The following is a 22955-nucleotide window of genomic DNA, read 5'->3' as shown; positions in this document are numbered from 1 at the left end:
TGTCCTCTGTGGCCCGTGCATCTGGTTGACAGGACAAGAGGTTATGGCTTTAAATTGAAAGAGTAGGCTCAGATTAGGTGTTAGAAAGCAATTCTTTCCTGGGAGGGTGGTGAGGCACTGGAACAGGTTGTCCAGAGAAGCTGTGGATACCCCATCTCTGCGAGTGTTTTAGACCAAATTGGATGGGGCTTTGAGCACCCTGGAAGGTCTCCCTTCCCATGGCAGGGGGGTTGGAACAAGATGAACCTCAAGGTCCCTTCCAACCCACACCATTCTATGATTCTATGATTTTATTTTCAGCTTACCAAAAGCATAGTGCCTTTCCAGACTCCTTTCTGCTTCTGACCTTCTGCTTTGGTAGCAGTAGGTAGGGGGGAAATGCAGGAGCCCAGATTCAGAATTCCCTTTGTTCTGGGGAGTTGCCAGCTATTCTGGTTTACCTGCTTTCTAGTTTTTCTACTACCTCCAGAAAGATCAGGGAATAAAATGTATTTAGAAGTGTGTTCTGTAACCTTTGAATGGTATTGGAATAAAGGCATAGAGGACAAAAGTAATGTTTAGTGTATCAGGTTGCAACAAACCATTCCAGGTTTTAATTGGGGCTACTCATTTATTTATTTTTCCCCTGCATGAAATATCCACTCAAGAGAAGTGGGGATGAGATGAATGTAACTGGCCAGACTAAAATTTTCATGCACTCCTGCCAAACCAGCCGCTACTGTCTGGATGATGCTTTCCAAGCTGCCTCTCAGTCCTTTTGTACATGGTAGGGAGTAGGCACCTAATGAACTACACAGAAGATCTGGGGGAAGTGAAGCAGAGATGCAAAAGTTCAGATTTGGAGGGAGAAATGAGTTTCAGAGTTTTTGATGAGAACACAGAGTACACTTTCCACTCCCGCATTTTCCACACACTGATTATGCTTTAGTCACTAATTCACTTTTGAAGTCAAAAATGAAAGTTTAAAGAAATGCAAAGAGGGAGGCAACAGCAGGGATGAAATCATCCGCAGTATGAAGATGAGAGATCAACCCACCTGCTGTCAAATTTGATATGGAAAGGAAGGCCTTAACGCTGACACATTTTGCTTCTCTGCAGCAAAGGCTTCACAATTAGACAATGTGATGATCAAGCTGCAGACTTTGTAAACAGTTGTGCAAAATGAGAGGGCAAAATGCAAGTCTGTGCCACTAAACTAGGTTGTTGGTTTTTTGTTTCTTTTAAAGAGACAACCCACTTCTTAGGAGCTGTTGGAAGAAATGGTAATCTCACTGTACAATTCTTGGATTTGAGAAATAGAGAGTAGGAAGGACTAAAGAGGGGATAGGATAGGTATATTTACTCCTTTTTTTTTCTTTCCACCTTTTTAGGGATGATAAAATGATATTTGATAAGCAATATCTTTATACATTTGCAAGATGTATGTATGCACATACTTATGTATAGAAAAATTTAAGTAAATTATCTATGTGTGTAGAATACAGAGACATAGTCCTCTCTTTGTTTCTATAATATTTTTAATGGGTTTTGGGGGGGAGACCTTTTAATGTTTTTTGTTGGTGGTTTTGATTTGGCGTGGGTTTTTTTGGTTTTTGATGTTTGTTTGTTTTTTTTTTTAAATAGAGATTAAATTATGTTTAAACGAAGAATGCTCAGAAAAACCTGCATTGCTGTATAAGGCTTCCAGGTCATCAGCTGTTAGAGCTTGCCAGTTGAGTTAAAGGAAAGTCACACTTTGAAAAATAAGGGAAAAGCTAGCAAAATTTGTCAGATTACTTTTTGCAAAAATATTGCTTGGGAACAAGGAGAAGTTATTTGGAGCACACGGTTAGAAAGACTTAATTTCTGTCACTGCTTTCTGAATGACCGGAGGCAAATCACTTCAGCCTCGTTTCACCATTTCAAGATGGGTGTAACATCTCCGAGGCAGCTACATTGTGTCAGTTGCCTAATTAGCATTTAGATCCTTTGGGCATTTGTCACAGAAATAAGTTTTATTTCATTCAGCTCAATTTCATTCCTCTCTTTTTTCTACCATATGTAGCACATTCAAATGGCAGTCAATAGAAGAAATTGATTCATTTCTGTCACTCTCAATTGATAAATGGATAATTACTTCATGAAAATATTATTCCAGTTTGAGTTCTCTGTCATTCTGTAATCACCTACTTGCTAGGAAAATTTCCTCTTGGAAAGCAGCTTGTGGTTTTTTTTTAATAGAGCAGGACATTTTTCACTGATAAGCTAAAAAAAAATTGAGTTCAGAGAATTTGTTCACAAATATGTGTTTTAAAATTGGAAATTCAAGAAAAACATGAATTTGCAGAATTTACATTTTTATAGGTTACAGCTGCATTGGATGGAATAAAACAGTGCCTTTGAAAGTAGATGTACATATTGTTTCCTAAAATTGTAGAAAACTAAAACCACCAAAAGTACTTAATATTTTGTGTGGGGGGAGGGAGTTGGGGGGCATGGATCACTGCTGGGACTAGTACTCGGGAAATTCTGTTGCCTAAGGACAGGAAAATATTTCAGGTGTGTTTATTTTAAGAGTGATGGCTACAGGTTCTACCTACTAAGTCAGAAGGCAAAAATGTTTGCAGTACATTCATTGATGCCTTGTTGTAAGCATTGAGAGTCCTGGTTAGAGAAATTAAAATCTAAATTTATCGCTTAGGATCTGGAGTTTTGTTTTTTGCTTTAATAGACATCTCTCTTATGTTCAAGTTTCAGCCATCTGTCCCTCACTTTGCACCCGACAATGCTTCCTACTACAAAGTCTTCAGCGACACAGCAGGTTACAAGCACATCCATTACATAAATGGCTCACAGGTGAGGAATATTGTCTGGGACAGTCACTGCTGGCTTGTGTCTCTCCTGGTGATCGAGGGGTTTCATCTTCTACTTCTTGCCTTGCCTTTTCCCCTGCTCCAGGTTCCAGTAGCTATTACTTCAGGAGATTGGGAAGTAATCAGCATAGAAGCTGTAACCAATAAATTTTTGTAAGTATCTGTAAATAAGGTACCTCTTCATATCATAAGGGCTGGTAACAAGGGTCTAAGCAAGCGTGGAGAGAGGAGAGGGAGAAGGTTTTTAACTTACCAAAAATCTGATTTAAGCATGTCAGATAATTTTTTTTAATATTATACTACAAATATTTTACTAAAACCAGTATGTTTTGATTTTTTAGATACTACATCAGTAATGAAAATAATAAGATGCCAGGAGGAAGAAATCTTTATAAGTAAGAAATTCTTTTTTCTGCAGTATAAGTAAATTTTTTGTTGATGAAAAAAAGAAACTTCAAGAAAAATCACTGAAAACTTAAATATTCATATGTTCAGCCTAATCTTTAAGATATTTAATGAAAATCAGTGTAAGAGTATAAACTGCAAAAATAATGGAAATATTTTTCTGTAAATTCAGTTAATAAAGGGAAATGTGAGAAGAAACAACCAATCCTCAAGCAAAAAAAACCCTAAAAATAACCCTCATGCTTTTTTTCCTATTACTATAATTTCAGTATTAATTGAACTCAAAAGCTGAAACTCTGTTTTCTCTAGTTTTTTAATCAGTTTCTATCACTTCCAAATTTTAACATTTTTTATTCAGCCATCTTACTTAAAAAGCATATACTGCTTTAGCATAGCTTAAAAAAAAATCTCTGAGATAAAGCTCATTTACTTTGCAGAGTGCTCTTGGAAAGCAGTCCAAAATTTACTAAATGTGTTAGCTGTAATCTGGATGAAAAAAGATGCCAGTATTATTCTGTGTCCTTCAGCAAAGACACGCAGTATTATCAGCTAAATTGTCTCGGTGAGTATATCCCGAATTAATTGACATAAACATGACTCACTGATTAGTTGGGTGGTGAAGTTCACTTCGTCAGGATCTCGATATGTACTGTGTAACAATGATATGTGTTGATAACATTGGATAAATGTATTGGCAGTGGAAAAACATACTGCCTCCTGGGCTCAAAAGTACCTTGACAAAAATTACTGGGATAAAACTTGTTAGTTCTATCTGTCAGTGGACCTGAAAGAGCTGCAAAACACTCCTGTCCACTGTGCATCTCCTCGAGAGATGTATAGGGAGCTCTGCCTGCAGAAGGAATTTGGAGGCTCTGAAAGTGTGACAAGCAACAGACAGAGCAGTGCCTGATGTAGGAGAATAAAATTAAGATAGTGCTGGTCAAGAAGTAATGTAATCATAAGGTAAGCAGAGGGACTGTAGACTGAGTGTGACCTCTAAGTGCTCCTGCCACATAGTACAAGGGTTAAATTCATCCAAGGCTGGGAAAAATAAAATCATCTCCAAAATTACTTTAAATTTAAATGTGTGCCAAGATCTTCCTTAATCCATGGGCTGGAAGGACAGACAGCAGACAGATTTTCTGTCAGACTGTAAAAGTGGTCGAAGACAGCTGCTGTGGTCCCTGTGTCAGGGTTTCCTGACGGCCACACCATTGTCCACAAGCAAGGCATGAGCTTTGCTAAAGAGGGAAATTCTGTTCTTCAGTGCCTCACAGTCATGTGGCTCATCTTTGAGTCAGTCTGAACATTCTGTGGGATCCTGTGGCTTGAATTTGGGCCCCGCTAACCTAAAATTTAGCTTGAGCAGACTGGAGGGAAACAAGTTCAGAGCTTTTATGATTCACCCGTTTCCAATTACTTCACGAGGGCTGTGTTTCAAGCCAGCATGCAAACATGAAGGTTTTGTGCCCTGTTAACAGGTCCTGGCCTGCCCATGTCTACCCTGCACAGAAGCACTGATGATGAAGGTATGGGATTGTCTTTAATTTATAATATGCCAGAAAATTGCACTTTAAATTTATTCTAATTTTCTTCTCCTTGCATAGTATAATAATAAAAATGTCAGTTATAAAGGGTAAGTTTTATTTCAAATAATTACCAGAAGAATAAATTATATAGCTTGAGTTTATTTAACATTATACACAGGGCTAGAATACATTAAGTCGTGTATGACGTATTTACTGATTAATTGTTCAGTTTTTCTGAAACGATATTTAGATGAAAAACAGGGAAAAAAGAACTGAAGGAAAACTATACTGTAAATGTTGAATCTGAGAGGAAAAACAAAAACTGCAGTAAACTAAAACTGCAATATAAGTTGCCATCATCTCAGGTTTAATATTTAAAGTCCATAATTAAAGAGCAGTGCATTTGAAAAAAATCTGTTTAGTCTTTGAATCTTACTTTGTTATTTAGTCCTCAGACACTTGGAAAATAACACTGAACTGGAAAATTCATTGAAAGATATTCAGATGCCTTCAAAAAAATTTGGCTCCATTAGTATAGGTGGATATGGTAAGTTCAAAAATGTCTTTTACCTTTCCCCTCCCACCCCCTGCTTTTCACCAAGTGGTTCAAGGTCTTCTGCTGAGGGGCACGACAGGACAGATGGGTGCAATGGGAACTCATGCAGTTATTCAGAACTTAGAGGCAAGATGATTTTTTTTTGGACATCTCCAAATATTCTCGGTTATTTTCTGAAATCCCAAAATGTTCTTATCCAAAATGTGCTTTTCCATAGTGTGGTATCTTCATGTTTTCATGATGAAGTGGCTTAACTCCTTTTTCCTTTATAATAAACTAGAAACCAGAAGTCTCTAACAGCGCTTTAAATCAATAAGAGAAATGAGGTTGGGGCACAACCCCAAAACTCTTTAACATTGTTGAATTTAAATTACATTATAAATTCAAGTAGGTCTTTCTGATTTACATGTGCAAGTCGCCTTGGTTTGTGTTAGCAGGTTGGGAGAGTGGAGAAGTTCAGATATTGTGAAAAAGTAGACACAGTCTAAATGAAAAAATCTTGAAAAAACATTTAAGCAACATTTCAACTCTATGGCTTTTGACTTTGTGTGGGGAGGGTGGGGGTTAAATATGTTGAATAGATTTCAATTGAATAATCATTCTTGAAAGCACATTCATGCTCTGAGACTGCATAAACCTTAGTACAGACCAAAACAAAATGTTAGATAATGAACTGTTAATGCCTTGTGAGTGGTGCCCCTCAGAATTTGGGTAGAGGAATGTTCTTGGTGTGGTCTTAGGCTGAGCAGCATCAAAGAGCCCAGCAGTGGGAGGCCTGGTACCTGTCTAAACTGTACTTGCTCCAGCCTTTGCTACTAGCTTTTCTCTTCATGACAAACTTCCTCCTGATAAAATGAGCAGATATTCTTAATGGAATTCCATTTTACAAACTGCATTGACTTAGGTCAGTCATTGCTAACTGTTCTTTTTGATGCCTCCCTTCTTTCACTGTTACCTTATTTATATAATAATTCTCTTTATCTTTGTGTTTTCTCTCTTTTATTTCTGTCACATTTTTACTAGGGCTAAAGATGAAATCTTCCAGGCAAGATGGAGATTTAAAGATGTTCTTCATGCTATCAGTTGTATATTCATTTTTTTTTTTTTAATTCCTCTTTGTTCTTACTACTTCATGTCTTCAGGGTAAAAGCTTTTGGGTAAGGGGAATCTATTTTTGATATCAAAAGTAGGAGAAGCAAATCCATTTATGTAGTCCTACTTAAAGCTTCCAGTCTGCTCACAAATCCATGTAGGTTATTAGAGAAAAAATTCACCCCTGTGACTATAGAGTATGCAAAGGTTAAAATTAGTATTTTAATGTGTTCAATTTAGTTTGGTTTTGTTGCAGTGTTCTGATGCCTTGCATATTTGTATCTGGGCAAATTTTTGTAAGATTTGCATTCTGACTATTACTGCAGTGCAGTCCATCAGCATTGCAGCATCAGTTCACTTAAAATTCATGAGTGAACAACTGAGTCATTCAGTTTGCAAAACTTTCAGGGTGTGCCTTTAAAATGTTCAGCTCACAGCCAATTTCAGTAGGACGAATAACATGAATGGAACTGGAATCAATATTGCTTCAAAAATAATAGATACTTGGATATGTTTCTGGGATGCTTTACAAACTGTCAAGCAAAGTCTATCTGGCAGGTTCAAAATAATATAGAATTTCTTTCCTCTGCTGGGAGAGAAATTTTATTTTTGAACCTGTTTTAGATTTACTACTGTAGAGACATAACGAGTTTCACATGTAAGCTTAGAATAATGTCATGAGACGGCATGTTGATTCCCCAGATTTTATTACTTTCTGCTAGTTTAGCTGTAAAATATTTTTAAAAATTAATAGCTAGGAACTTCTACATGTATATATTAGGACAGACCAGTTAAACTTCTCTATAATTTTAGGGGGTGGCTCAAATGTTCTCTTGTGTGAATGGTAATGCATGTCAAGTAATTCCACGGGAGAGCTGACCTAAGTCAAACTCTTTTCACTTTTAGACCTGTGGTATCAAATGATTCTGCCTCCCCATTTTGATGAATCAAAGAAGCATCCTCTGCTCCTTGATGTGTAAGTTTTCAACCACATGGCAGTGCTGTGTTAATAATCACTTTCATCTACTTCAAATGTTCTTAATAAGGAAACACAAAACTGGAATGTTTTCTAATTACTTCTTGAAGTAGTTTTAAGATGGAATGGAAAATAGGGGTTTATCCCAGTTCATGGTGAATTCCTGTGCCCTAAGATGATGTAATGCTTAATGAGCACATGCTCTGGCACTGGCGCTGATACATTCCATGTGTTTTAACAGCCAGGATGTTCATGTTAGCTTACCTTCTCCTCTGCTCGTGATGTTCCTTAGGAGTAATCTTTGATGAAATCATAATCCAGAATGAAACCTTGAATAAGCTTTGTATTCTAAAGCTGAAGTAGTGTGTGTGACATTGCATGTTTTCTGTGATATTTGACTGTCAGTCAATGTTGACTGTCAGTCAAATATGATCCTGTGGTCAGGACTGCATTTGCTGTGTATTTTTTTCATAAATAAAAGCCCATGAGCAAGTGTTGATTGGTCTGGTCTTCCTCAGGCACTTCTGTTCATCTTGGTATGTTTTCTTCTAAATGCGAATTACTGAATTTTAGCTATGCATTAATAGAAAAATGTTAAGTTACTCCTTTTTTACAAAAAAGGTGACTCTGTAAGGAAACTGGCTGTTACTTGTTAGATGCAGCTTTATATAATGCAATTTGGTAGCACTTTTTGATGTGCCATTGAACATTTTAATGAACAGCCAGTGCTTTTGGCTTCTTAAGACTTGTTTTGGTTATGATACTATGTTTATTGACTTACCTGGACCTTTGTCAGGATCACCTCTGGGTCACAATGATCTCAATATCAGAAATTACTTTGGAAGTATATGGATCCATAGCTTGAATTAAATTCCCAGTAGTTTATTCTGTGCTCATAAAACTGATAAAAGTGGGCTATAGAGCCATAGGAGCCATTTTCTATTTCTTACTCTGTTGAACAGTGGCTAGAGAAGTGCACTGCACAGAATTTTGCCATCAAGGCACTCATAGTGATCAAGTGCTTCTGAAATATTTTAAGTAAAAAGTTACAAGTATAGTTTTGCTTCCTTTTTCTCAGTCTGCATAAAAAATAGTTCAGACCGATAAGACATAGAAAAGTATATTTTTCATTTTTCCAGTTGAAGGCTATTCACTGATTTCAGACTTAAACCAAATAAATAATGGGTGAATGGAACAGAAATAGAGAATATTACTTTGAAACTTAGGTGACTAGATGTGCCAAAACAGAAGAAAACTTGGCTAGGATCTGATAAGCTGCCTTAAGTCAAAATAATGAAGGTTTCTTATTAGAACAGAAAGAAGTAAAACAACAACAACAACAAAAAATTCAGCCTGCTTTCTTGATTAACAGCTGCAGTTTCAAAAAAACATATTGCTTTTAGTGGCACACTGGAGTCAGTCAGTGATGCTTTTCTTGTTTCCTCGGTTTAATTTGAAAGTTTATCCTGTTTTAAAGGCCAAAATTGTCAGCAGTAATGCTTGATGTGAGAATATGTGGGGAGTAAATGCCTGAATTTTGTGACATTTTTCCCCTAGGTATGCAGGACCTTGTAGTCAGAAAGTAGACCAAGCCTACCGGATCAGCTGGGCGACTTACCTGGCCAGCACGGAGCGCGTCATCGTGGCCAGCTTCGACGGCAGGGGCAGCGGCTACCAGGGGGATCAAATCATGCACGCAATAAACCGGAGGCTGGGAACCTATGAAGTGGAAGATCAGATAGCAGCAGCCAGGTGAGCTACAGGGAAAGGTCAACACCTGCTCCTTCTTTTACGCGCTTATCGTGTAGGGGAAAAAAGGTGAAGGTTTCAAATTGTCATCGGCAAAAAATAACTACATTCGGCTTAATTTCGTACACTGCAGTGTGTCATTTATATGCCCACCATCATTTTATGCTTAAAAAGAGAGGAGAGTTAATGCTGTAATACCAGTTAACCATATCTCTGATTTTATGGAGATGATTTTATAGAGATGATATGTGTCATATTAGTAGAAGAACACGCTACCAAGGAACTTGGAGATGGAAGTTTTACTTCAAGCATTAGCAAGTTTCTGTTGTCGCAGAATTATGAGAAATACTCAGCCTTCAAATCGTAGTTCACATTTGTCACTTGGTTTATGCTTGTAGAACCTCACTAAAATAAACAGTCTCAGTATAGATCTCTCAGAATTGCAATGAAACTTGATCTTACAGGGTTTTTTTATGTGGGATTTTAAAATGTTAAGGAGTTTAAACAATTTCACAATCTTCTTGATTTTTTTTTTTATGGTGACTGCATTTCCCTGTGTTGGTCTGTTCCTTATTGCTGCAATTTGATTTTTGTGCATCTTTAAAAAAAAAAGACAAGGCTGGTAGTGAAATCTGACCTGATACAATACAAATGTCAGTGAGTATGGGTTGAGGGGTTTCAGAGTGTCATATGCACATATGTTTTTCTAAATTTCCTAAAGACACACGTGCCTGAATCATCATATGTTTTCATGTGCAGTCGCTATGATGAAGTGGGAAATGCTTGTTTGTACAATACAAAGAGGAAGACTTGATAGGAAATAGGCACGTCTGTAGAATGGCAGATATTTGCAGTCTGTTAAGTGTTTAATTATTTTGTTTGCTTTCAGAAAGTTTTCTGAAATGAGCTTTGTTGATAAGGACAGAATAGCTATTTGGGGTTGGGTAAGTACTCAAATAATTTTGGTGGGAATACTGTTTAATTTTCACAACTATTTGTTGTGCTGTCATGTTTGTGAGATCCTGTAGTGCTTCATGTGAGGCACTCCTGGGGTCACAGCACAATCCAGTACTTGAGCTGATGAAGTTCATCTTAAAAGTGCATTTATACATTGCCCTTTTGCAATCATTCAGGAGCCTCTGTAAGAGAAATTAGGACTACTAGAGGGATTAAAAACCAATTTAAAGGGATGCTGCCAAGTTCCTGTGTACCGTATGAATCTATACTAAAAAAAAAAAAAACACCCAAGTATGTATTCAACAGTATTTCTTCAGTTGGATGACTGATTTTAAAAAAGATGTGAAATTACAGTCGAGCCAGCTGTGTGGGATGGTTATCATGGTATTTGCAACCAGAGGCCAGATTTCTCTTACTTGATGCATCTTTAAAACCTGGCACAGTAGATGGAAATATTTAATAGTTTAATAGCATGCACATACCCCCTCAGCTACAAAGCTAAATGTGTACATAGTGTTAGTGATTGCAGTGCTGATTTAAATTGTTAACTGAAATTTGGGCACTGCAGGTGACAGGCACTAATGAATAAATTGCTTGATGGCAATATGGTGTCTTTAATAGCTTTTCTTCTGGGGGTAAACATCTCTGTTATAGGAAATCACATATAATGGTACTAACTGTAATGAAAGGAAAATTCTTTCTGCAGAAATTGATGATTTGATGCAATCCCATCTTAAGTCCTTATGACCCTCAGGATGAATAGTAGAAGAACATTCCTTTTTGGAGCTATCTTGGGATTATGCATCCTGGCCATTGAACCTGTAGGCAAACAGATTTTCTTTATATCTTGAGTTTTTAGACTGTCAGCCTCTCATTGTCAGCCTGTCATTATGTACATGGATTTTGTTTGCCATAGATTCAGCAGTAATACCTTTACTGTGGCCAGGTTAGGCATTTATACAGTGCTTAATTACTAAGTGCTTGCATTACATTGCTAATCTCATTGGAAGGACCTAGGAATTGAAGTTGGAGCAAACATTTAAGGACTTTGAAATAAGATGCAATTCCCTTTGCCTGTAATCTGGTTTTAAGACAGGAATGAGATCCAAAAATAGCTCTTGTTTTTGAATGTGGGTGGGCACATTTTCCTAAATAACCCATTCAAACTCTTGTGAGGGCAGTCATTTGGGCGGCTGGTGACAGTGTTTAGGTATCTTGCTGCCTGGATGCTCAAGTGTGTCAGATATTTACTCATCTGTGTATCAAGCTAGACTGTGAGTAAATGTTCTGTGTACAGCAACGGGTGTGTTGTTGCACAGTTCCTCCCACAAACTCAGCAGATCCTTCACTCCCCAGTCACAGTCTTGCTCCTGACACTTTGGGGGAGAGTTAGGGAGCGAGTTACCATAGGCCTGCTCCAAGGGAGCTGGAAATTTTTGGATGCCCTGTTGCAACTACTCATCAGAGCACACTGTGGGCCAGAGCTCTGCTTCCACCCACTCCCCCAGCACGGGAAGGGACACAGCGGTTCAGCAGTGTCTCGTTTCCTGTCTTTTGCTGCTGCCTACAGTGCTACCAAACGCAGTCATCCTCAGCTGAGTCACAGTTGGGCAGCGTTTGCGCCCTTTTTCCCCATCAAGCTCTCATTCATCAGTGCCACAGCTGCCATGCGCTGTTTGGTGCCTGTTTCCCCGACTGAGCAGGCTGGCTGAGATCTGACCCAAATTCAGAATGGAGTTCATTAATATGAAAAACGCTGATCCCATAAATGCCTGATGAACTGTGTAGCAGATGGGCCCCATCCTTTCCCTTCTGACTAAAATAACAGCAATGTTTTCTTCTCAGTCTTATGGGGGATATGTGACCTCCATGGTGCTTGGCTCTGGAAGCGGCGTGTTCAAGTGTGGAATAGCGGTTGCCCCCGTGTCACGCTGGCAATATTATGGTATGTGAGGGCTTCCTCGTTACAAGGATTCCCATATGTCTTCCAGTGCACACGCTGCAAAGTGTGGATTCGTAGCGCAGAACTTCGGATTATCTACTAGATGCCACGTAAATGCCACTTGGTCTGTTTTTATGAGCTCGTGGCCACTGCATTTTGAAATTAAACCAATTCGCTAAATATTATTTCCCATCTTAAAAAGTCACATCCATAACTTCAGGTAATCTCTACCCATTAATGAAGACAAAAAATCATCGTAATATTGGTAGTACTGCTGTAATGTGTGTACATTTGCTTTGATGACACACAGTATTGTGTGTCAGAAATCCATTGCAGTTGAAGTTTTGTGTCTTTGAAATGAAACTTCACTTGTAAGAATGAACTGTGAGGATTAGCTTTGAACTTGCATTGTAATTTACTCTCTAAAAGTACCAAAATAGGATTTGAATTGCCTTAGGTTGGTTGGTCAGGGGTTTTTTTAGCATGTCAAATTTGGATTTTATAAATCTAATCCGTCTTGAGAATAGCTTGATGTGAGAAAAACCTGATCAAGTGGACAAGTCTCTACATGCTTCAAGCCTTTTGAGCATAAGGTTTCAAGTAGCTGCATGAGGCTAGAAATGGGCTAGTTATAGGGGCTCTCCTCCCAGATTAAAAAAATTATGTAAAGTTATAAATAGGTGGTGGTACAATCTGAACACGTTTTAACATTTTCCTCATTTTTATTTGTCCAAAAACATTCAAGGGAAAGCTTTCCCTGGCAAACCACTGCTAAAGAAGGCATAATTTATCATTTTGCAACTAGCACAGAGGCTGTATAATAGCTAATTCAGCAGATCAGATCATGCTGCCAGGCAATAGCAGTAGTCTGTTGGGGACGTCTTCATGATATTTTGGACATGAATATTACAGCATGACAGGAAATATTTTTTTAATGATCAAGATCTCTATAATTCCACTTTTACTTACTTAAATGAAGGATTAAGGAGGCATAGATATTCAGCATAAAAAATCTCTAGTGCAATAACTCTGACGAGAAGTCAAATGGACATTAGAATACGGCAGCAGAGCATTAGTTTGTATGGTTTAAAACAAAGCTGCAAATCTGAAAATGGTAACATGGCAAAAAAATATGTGGAAAATCAATTTTGCTTTTTTCTCACCCAAGCTGAATTCTAATATGCTACTGTAATTTCATAGTATAGATTTTTGGTAGTAAATATTTAGATAAAATAGATAAGATTTTTTTTCAGATGCTAGTTATTTACTGCAACATCTTCAGTCATTTTTTTAGGATTACTGAAAGAATAACAATAAGGAAACACTGACACAAAGTACTATATTAATATTCAGCATTCAGGTGTCCATGGCAACAAGAAGATTAACTATTCTGAATAACGATGGTTACCTACACCCCTCATTGTGGAAAACCTGATTTCCAGTATGCATTGTTACTGCTTGTATTGATGGGAAAATTGATGGTAGACAGACTGAAAATTAAGTAGCAGATTCTAATTTTGGGATTTTTAAAATTTCAGATTCAATATACACAGAGCGATACATGGGCCTTCCTACAGAAAATGATAATCTGAAGAACTATAATGTAAGAAAGAAATCACTTTATCTCCTTTTTTTGTGTGTGATGTTTCATTTCTAAACTGGTATATTGTTTAAACACTTTAGTTCTTTCCCTGTGCAGAGAAATAAGTTTGTGTCTTCTTTCCTGCTAGAACTGTTGCACTGTGCTGTTAGAGGCTGTAGTCTCATGTGTTTGGATTTGCACAAAGTAGCTTCCTCTTGGTGACTGGTGTGGGGTTTCTGTTGTTTGTTTAGTGTGTTAGTGTTTTGGGTTGGTTTTTTTTTTTTTTTTTTTTAATTCACTTCCATTTGACTACTTTGCAGACTGTAAAACAAGCAGTAAAAACTTCTATTCTAACCACCATAAAACAAATTTGTTTTAAAATTTATATATTTGTGAGCAAAGAATGCTTTATCTTCAACATTTTTCACAAAAACAAATGTACTCCCATTCTTTCTGAAATGTAATTTTTTAATGGGTATTGTGTGAACTTCCCTGCTTTAGGAATCTGCAGGTTTTTTGGAGGGAAAGCAAAATTTCCTCAATACTAGAAAACTTTGACAGGTAGGCTACTGTGATCATATCAAATTGCAGACCAAGAGAGCCAGCAGTGTCAGGACTGAAATCTCCATAAACAGAGAATGTCCAAAGTTTGTTCTAAAATGACCAGGGTTTTCACAGGAGTGAGGGAATTTGCATTAGTCCTGCTGAAAGCAAAATGCATGTAGATTGTTTGTCCTTGTTACACCATGATTAATCAATTGTTTGACTTGCTCTTCCATGTGCCAGATGATTTTTGTTGCCTCAAGGTCTTTTTGAAGTCACAGGTAGCTGGGCATAGGGCAGAGCAACCAAACATTCTGTCAGGTTTTGGGAAACTTCAGGCTGAGGTGAAAATACAGTGGCTGTGGGAGAACTGTGAAGAATCTGAGGGGTACTTGGTGTCCTGGTTATTGGAATGTTTCACAGAAGAGTCCAGCCATGGTGATACTGGAACCAAACATTGATGTTAGAGGAGGAGATAGAGCATTCTCTGTGTTTGGGTTGGTAAGAAGGGTAGAGGACAGATAGCACTGTTGTGTGCATTAAAAAAGTGTCATGGGTAGAAAAAAGGGTGGGCATTGTTGCATTGATTTGCAAGTATGATAAAACATATAAATACAGACATATATGTACTGAAACATGTGGCTTGACATATATTTACAGTACTCTAGTGTTGTCAACGGCTATGTGAGACGTTCTGGTCAAGACTGGGGACAATGGTAGTGACTCCTGGACAGCTTGGTACTGTGTCTGTCTCCCCCTTCTAACCACTGAGTACTGGGCCCAGCAGGAGCTGACCAGCAGCCTGCAGCCTCCTGCCTGCCTTTTTCCAAATGTGTTTCTTTAAGGCAGTGGGAACAGTAGGAGGTCTGCGAGGTAGCAGTGTAAATACAAGTTCCTGTCGCTGTGCAGAACGAACGTTAACGCTCTGGGTGCACAAAGTCACTCACCAGCTTCACGGCACAGATGGCAACAGAGGACTGTTTAATCCTTTCAAGCCAGGAGTCGGATTTTCTTGGCATGGTATCCATTGCTGGCAATGGCCACGTTGAAACTGCCAGTACCAAAGAGCTAAAGGTTTCAAATGTGTTACTCAGAGGACTAATTGGGGAGAATGGTGGCTAGATGGAGGAGGAGTAATTGCCTAGATCAGATTGTCACACTTCGCTGCTGCTCCTAGAGAACGGAAAATGCAACTTAAATCCTGTTTGTTGTTAAAAGCTCCAAATAATATAGTACTTGGACTTTACTTTTAACCTGGAGGGTGGGGTAGCTTGAGAAGTGAGTTTGTTGGTTTTCATGTAGCCTCCGTGACAGTGTTGTGGGATTTTGTTATTGCTGAAGACCCTTACTGACTTCAGCCCAGTATGTTCCTGGCTTACAGCCCCTTTGATCCATGTCCCAGTCCCAATAGCCAGCCTCCTGGTCCCTTGACACTTATGAGAGCTGTTTACTGAAATGAATGGTTTTTGAGGTGAATGCGGAATCTGTACTGAAAGCTAGTACATACAGCTGAAGCTGTTAAAGCTTGCACTGTGCTGTCAGGTTTGTGTGCTGCCTCATATATTCTCTATCCTACTGCATTTCTGTAAAGCTGGCATGAAAAGTGAAAAGTTGCATAAACTGTGGTATGCACCCTAATTTAAAAGAAATGAGATGGTGTACAGACCTCCTTAGAGAAGATGAGCACTGCTAGGCACATTCCTAACATGTAGAGTATTATTGATGACTGAATATATAGACTCAAGAAGCTAGTTGTGGTAAGAGGGGTACATCCTGCCTTGTATTTCTGTGACATTAAGTTTCACTTTATTGAAGGCAGAGAATCTGAGATGTTAAATATTGTTTGTCAGGAGTCAAGTCTGAGGGAGGCCTCACGCTCCTAAGTGGGCTAATTAGGTATGTTCAGTGTCTTTTAATGTAGTTGTAAACTATTAAAAATTAGAGCTGTGTAAAAGAGAGGAGCAAGCAAGTGCTCCTAATATAATCCTAGACTGAACGGCAGAGAATCTGGCGGCCTGGAAGAAACATCCCTGATGCAAAAGACTTGAGACGGAATCAGGGCAGAGCTCTGGAGGTCAGACACAGTAGCCATGTAAAGCATACTGAAGAGACTGTTCAACTTGTGAGAACATTATTTTGCAGTTCACTCTGAATTTGATATGCTTTTGGCAAGTGTTTGAAACAGTCATAGATTTGGCAATCTTTTTCTAGCAGATTTGAAATGTTCAGTCCTTAAGAACTGCTGCATCATTAGGTTATGCAAAACAGGGTACAATTTTGTAAATATGCCATCTTGTACTGATTTGACATTTGTTCTATTATCTGAGAATATGCTAAAGGGAGAGAGACCTTCAATTTCAGCCAAACCTTAACTTGTTTGTGGAGTGCTGATAAAATGTTGACTGCTGTGTGATCTTCAGAAAAGCCAGTTACACTCAGTAGGGCCTAATTCTCAGTACTTGTTCACATTACCTTTTCAGAGCCTTTGTCCTAGCAGTGTAACTGTAAAACACAAGTGGTAAATAGTTGCATTTTTTTGGCTGTCCACTTAAGGTTTGTTCAGTTGCTGTTGCTTTGTTGTCTAATTCTGCCTACTTGAGAGTGCTGCCTATCTTGCAACCTTCTTTAAGGACACAAAGCTACTGTGTCCTTAAAGCATGTTTTAGGGAAGGGACTCTTCATGTTGAGTGTGAGTACCGCAAGTGAAGTATCACCAGTGATAAAAAAGCAGAGAAACTATCTCATATGCTTCTTCTTTCTGAAGTGTTTTTACAAATAACTTTATTTTATTTAATGCCTGAAGAGGAAAAATAGTGACATCCTCTTTCTAAAACTGCTTTTGCCAAGTCAAGTTCTCAGAAGTGTAGCTTAAATCAGGCTTCCACTCACAGAAGGTTTACTTAAAGCAGCATTGCTTTTCTGCAATAAAGCCTAGCAAGGTGATCTGTCAATTTTCCCTCTGCATGTGGACACTGGTTGGTTTGGAGGTTTTTTTTGGTTGTTGGTGGGTTTTTTTTGTCTTTAATCTCACTGGGCCATTTCTTTCTCATTTGTTCTTTTGGTCAGCTGGTTTACCAGTGCTCCTCAGTGCATCAAAGTGCTCTCTCCATATTTTGGCACTCACAGCTAAGTGTTCTTACTCCATGATATCAAATCATCTGAATGGAAAGTGTCATGCTTCCACGTTTGGTGGATTTCTGTATACTGGATTTCTAGTGCTCTCTAGCCTTTGACTATCAAAAGAGGGCAACTGCAGTGTTACAGACTGGAGGGTGGGGGTTTTTTGCCCTCTCTGCTGAACTTGGTTTTTAGATTTTGTTGAATACATACAAAGAATTCATTTCATGTATGGAAGGGTTCTGGTACACTATTCTGCCACAAGAAAAGGAGTTTAATATTTGTACTTGCTTTAAAGATTCATGAGTGTACAAGAGACATAAGGAAATCAGAACACTTCTTGTCTTGGTAGTATAATGTATTTGACTTCTTTTGGGTACTAAATACAAATCCTTGTGCAAGGATACAGCCTTAGTACCAATTTGGAAGAAAAAAAGCAAATCACTAAATTCTTCTGTTCATAATTTTTACTATTTTTTTCTTGCCACATTAACTGGTTGTCCTGTCAAGTCTAAAATGTCTTGTCCCTGTTGTTCCTCTTCTTTCTCTGCCCATAGCAGAGCACCATCCTACTCCCTTTCCTTGCCCAAATTAAAAATCTTATCTGCAATCCTCACTGTCTTCATTCTTGAGTCACAGTAGCAAGGCAGGTGGGCTAGAATGTTCTAGGGAATATGTTGTTACTATGTTTTAAATTTCTTGATTAATCATAGTTGCTGATTATTTCATCTTTTCATCACTGTATCGTGTTTCCATTCCCAAAATGTAGCTTGACTTCTATTTAGAGATTTGGTCTAGTGATTTTCTTTGAGGCATTTCAGGAGCACATTTTTCTAAACTTCTTGTTACCTGTTTTTTCTGGAGATTGAGGCAGTATTAGCTCTGGTGCCTTACCTGCAGGTGAACCTTTTGTGGAAGATAACATGTGTAGCCTCTGCAAGATCTACTCCTTGCTCTGGCAGGGTGCACTGTTGCCATGGCAACATTTTTTTTTAACTTGTCTGCAGTCAAACAGGAAACCTATGGCACACAGAGTGCTGCAGGCTACCACCATGCTGGCCATGGATTGAATGTGAACCTCACTGCAGAGCTCTTCCCCTCTGCAGCTGCCTGCTCCTTGGCAGCCACAGCCTTGGTACAGTCGCAGGCAGGCGCGGGGGGTTTGAGTGTGGGCATCCAGCCCTGGATGTGTGACCGTGTCCCATGGCACTTCAGAGGGGGGTAAGCAGGGCTGTGCTTGCTTTGAGCTGAAGGACCCCAGACAGTGTCAACACGAATCAAATTCAGTTGGTAGCAAGTCATACCCTAATAAATAGCAGCTTTTTTTTCTTTTTTTTCCTTTAATTTTAGAGTTCAACAGTAATGGCCAGAGCTGAAAAATTCAAGGAAGTTGAATATCTCCTTATTCATGGAACAGCAGATGGTGAGTTGCAGTTAATTAGACATTTTAGTATTACAGACAGGTTCGCAATTCTACTACTGACAAAACAAAAGCATGAAGGGGCAAGGCTGTTACATTTGCGTCAATAAAATAATACCGATTTTTGCAACTAATCTGTGTTTCAGTCAGCAGTGCTGGGGAGTCTAGTGTGTATATTGCTTTGATTCCCCCAGAGTATTACAGAAGCAGTTTTTGTTTACCTTTTTCCTCTTCCACTTTTCAGATAATGTTCACTTTCAGCAAGCAGCACAGATTTCCAAAGCTCTTGTTGATGCTGAAGTGGATTTTCAGGCAATGGTATGGTTCTGGTTTGTTTATTATTATACAAATGAGAATAATAACATAAGCTCCCTGTGGTAAGGTATAAATTCATTGCCTTCTTAAATGAAAGTTCATATAGTTGCATTTCATGTTCAGTAACTGAAATGTGAACATAAAGCATGTATTTTATTTCTGCACAAGAAAAACTGTCAAGCAACACTATCTCATATTTGATCCTTTTTACCTAATCTTTCATTTTCTTTAAGTTTTTATGTTCTCAAACAAATAGCCAGTCCCAACCTTTGCATATACCCAAGTGCAATGGATAGTGTCTTACAGATAGGATAAAAGGAAAGGTTGGCTTCAGCAAAATCCCAGATAGCCTTTCCATCCCGTCTGGTGTTTACTGTACTTGTAAGACAAGCAGTTATTTGCCCTTTCTTATGTTGTGCATGGAAGTTCTCAGACTAGGGAGCAAGCCTTTTCTTTCCTACATTCTCTCAGCAGAGGAGCAGGGCTAGAAATGATGATGTATAGAAGGAGGCCAAGTGCATGGTTTTCTTTCAGCCAAACTCACAGGACATACAGAGGGAGAGGTCAGGCACCCCTTGTAACTAAACAGCTGAATCTACCTTTCATGTGGACAAGCCACATGTTGTTTTTACACCTTCAGCATAAAAACAGAGCATGTCTCACATGCAAAGAAGGAGCTTAAGTGTCAAAGCAGCTTCCTACCCTGTCATGTCTTTGGCTCCATGCGGAAAGCCTCATGCTAGGATCATTTTAAATGGCTGCACAGGTTTTTATGTCTGTCATGTTTGATTTCTATCATTTAGATGTAGCTGCAACTAACATTCTCTATATTTCTCTTTCACACAGTGGTACACTGACAAAGACCATTCCATCTCCGGTCAAGCACATAAGCATATTTATACCCATATGAGCCACTTCATAAAGCAGTGTTTCTCACTGCACTAGCACCAGCATTTTGCTTGTTACTGATGGTACTTCTACAGAAAACTCTCATGATAATGTACTCTGAGCCAGTATAAATCAAGATGAGATAAGAATCAGCTCTTGGGATACCGGTGTACACAGTGAAATGCTAATCTTTGTAATGATTCCTGTTGCCAAGCAACTATTGCATTTTTATTGATTGTGTTTAATCGGGTCTTAACATCACCAGAATGATGTTGCAGACTTCTAGGAACCATGGTACTTGCTTGAGTAATTACCTTTTGATATTTCAGTCTAAAAGAGAAACAATCCAGTTTGTATATTAGAGAAAGGAATGATAAAAATGTCACATGGCAATCAGTCACAGAATAAAAATATAATAATGTTTCCATCAAAAATTAAATTAACCCTGGGGTAATTTCTGTGAAAATAATGAAGAAACATTTGAAACATTTTTGCAGAAATTCGTAAGGCTTGATAATTATTATTTTAGAATGAGTATCAGGAATACTGTGATGTTAATATGTGCAGAATGAAATACTTTATACTGCAGTTTCTGAAGTAAGTGTTTTCTCTCCAATCCCTTGTATTACAGTTGTAGAACTCTTGCAAGGCAAGCACAAAACCAGCTTTCACCAAAGATTCTGAATGATACCTAGTCAAACCAGTGTCACTGGATTTTTTTGTGTGCTATCATATAGTACTGTGATTTTTGCTTATTTTATAGTAAAAATAGCTGCTTCACTGGGAATGTGCACTGCAAAATCTCCTCTGGGAACAAGAACCCCATTTTTTTAATGTAGAAGTTGCTCATGTTGTGATGAATAGGAACTGATTCTTACACTGAAACATAAAACATTACAATGCGAACTAGCAGTCACTCTCCTGTGAACATGCTCTTTAGCAAAACCTTACAGCCTACCAATAAATATCTGCTTTCTTTACAGCACTCCAGGTAGGCTTCTCCATCTCATCTGAGGATTAATTTTCTTAATTTCACATAGAAAAAATACAATCCACTTGTACTAAAAATTGTGCTGCTTTAAAATAATAAAGACATTAATTTATGAAAGGAGGTGTAGTCCATATGCTTGGAAATGTTGCTTCAGAAAAAGAACACTAGAATATTTTTAAATCCCTGTTAATTTTGAGGATGACTTACAGTGAAGCTTCTGATTTTGTGTAACGGTATCATGTAATGGAGTGTGACATGATTATCTAACACTTAGCTTCTTGGTATTACATGCCAGCATCTGATTATGTCTGTATTGTGGGTTATTAGTGACATTAGGTGTGAATGTAAAAGTACTCATGCAGACAGATAAAGCATGGGGAAGAATGTTAAGACACTTTGTGCAGCTTGTCCTTAAATGAGAAAGTCTCAAATGGAAAATCAGATTTTGTTTTCACAATTCCTTGACTCACAAAATAAGATGGGCAGTTTTGTTCTGTTTGTTGGCATTTTTTTGAAACAGACTGGAGCTGGGTTTTACAAATACCATCTTGGGTTTAAGGGAGTAGTGGCTCTATTGTAGACTGGCACCACGGTTGAAGTTCTACAGCCTTACAGGCTGTCAGTTATCTCGAGGAGGTTTTATCATCACATCTCTCATTCTTTTGACTCAAGGCAAAGAAACCTATGTCAGTATAAGGTAGATCCCAGCAATACAGACAGATTACAAAAAAAGATTATCATTATGATATGGCTTGTGTATGCAAGGGTAAATAGTTAGGATTTCTTTTAATGTTATCACTCACACTGTCATAAAAACAAACAAAAAGTGTTTCTGTAATCCAAAAAACTTCTTTCACGAGGCTCTCCTTAGATAAGTGCAAGAATTAGTATAATCAAAGAAACATATAAAAAAATAAGTGAAACTAGAAAATATATGGTCTAAGTCTTTCATTAAGATGCAATTCTTTGCATCTGACCTGTGTTCTAGCATCTGATTCTAGCATCTCACTGGGAAACTCTACTCTCAATACATCATCCCCTTTTAACTGCCTTATCTGCAAGGCATTACATAATGCAATGCTAATTATCTTACTTTGTCTGGAAAGCAACTTCTAAGGTATGCTGGTAAAAGACAATGATACAACTTTTAAAACTAAAGATAATTTCATTGCTATAGTAAGTGTTCTAATTAACATAAATTCAGTGTCTCATTTTTCACTGTGGTAGAACTCCCTCAGCTCCAAAAATAATGCAGGCAAGAGGATGGTAGAGCTGCCTCAGGGAACTGACAACTTGCTTGAACTGCATGAGGACAGGTAAATAACTAAAACTGAGCCACAGAAAATATCTAGCTCATTTCATTAATGCCCAAAGTTAGAAATCAGTTGTGCCTGAATTAATGCAATGTGCTAGTTAGTTGCACATCTACCAGTTATGGGTTTTCTCTGTATTTTTTTTCCTATGTGAAATGGATGTTTAAGTTTGTAGTACAATACACTTCGTGTAAAATCCTAACGGAAGCAGCGGAAGCTTGAGTTGTCACTGTTACCATTCTTAGGCTACGAGACTTCTAGTCTTTGGTTTAATAATTCGTGAAGAAGCTCAAAAGGGATGGAGTCAATACTGTACATAGTATTGCAATTCATGGCCTTAAGGTTTTTCAGTAGCAGAAATTTAGGGTTCTGAGAAGAGCAGAAACATTTTAACTTGTATGACCTTACCTTTTGATCTCTAAAAAGATCCAACTACTCCTGCTTTGTCCCCATCATCTCTCTCAGGAAAAGGGGGACCAATTCATGAGTAGTAAACTGGAGCTTCATTCCCCTTCTCTTCCTGGAACAATGAGCTCTGAGCTGTCCCTGGTGTCACACTTACTGTTAAGGTCAGACCAAGTACATCACCACCGGCTCCACCCAGGGAGCAGCACTCACAGCCTTGCATGTTTCAGTGAGATTCCACTTGAAAAGGGAGCCATGCTGGGCTCTACCACTCATTAATTTGTGAAGCCCGTTCAGGTCAGGTAGACATTTCAAATATCACA

General features: G+C 38.3%; 1 protein-coding gene across 1 annotated transcript in view; it reads left to right on the top strand.

Annotated features, from left to right (window-relative positions):
* LOC121356590 (dipeptidyl peptidase 4-like) overlaps positions 1-21117 on the top strand; it is a 40291-nt gene extending 19174 nt beyond the window's left edge. Inside the window, exons 13-26 of the mRNA XM_041473224.1 lie at positions 2731-2835; positions 2938-3005; positions 3194-3247; positions 3695-3819; positions 4739-4786; positions 5235-5333; positions 7341-7410; positions 8968-9162; positions 10049-10103; positions 11962-12061; positions 13597-13661; positions 18651-18723; positions 18965-19038; positions 19882-21117. Of these exons, the coding sequence (XP_041329158.1) occupies positions 2731-2835; positions 2938-3005; positions 3194-3247; positions 3695-3819; positions 4739-4786; positions 5235-5333; positions 7341-7410; positions 8968-9162; positions 10049-10103; positions 11962-12061; positions 13597-13661; positions 18651-18723; positions 18965-19038; positions 19882-19980 (1230 nt within the window). The 3' untranslated portion in view covers positions 19981-21117. The remainder of the gene's footprint in view (positions 1-2730; positions 2836-2937; positions 3006-3193; positions 3248-3694; positions 3820-4738; positions 4787-5234; positions 5334-7340; positions 7411-8967; positions 9163-10048; positions 10104-11961; positions 12062-13596; positions 13662-18650; positions 18724-18964; positions 19039-19881) is intronic.
* The last annotated feature ends 1838 nt before the right edge of the window (positions 21118-22955 follow it).

This window comes from Pyrgilauda ruficollis, unplaced genomic scaffold, assembly GCF_017590135.1.
Source record: "Pyrgilauda ruficollis isolate IOZ18807 unplaced genomic scaffold, ASM1759013v1 scaffold3, whole genome shotgun sequence".
NCBI classification, from domain to species: domain Eukaryota; kingdom Metazoa; phylum Chordata; class Aves; order Passeriformes; family Passeridae; genus Pyrgilauda; species Pyrgilauda ruficollis.
Note: the sequence above shows the minus strand (reverse complement) of the source record. Positions and strands in the feature narration are given on the sequence as shown.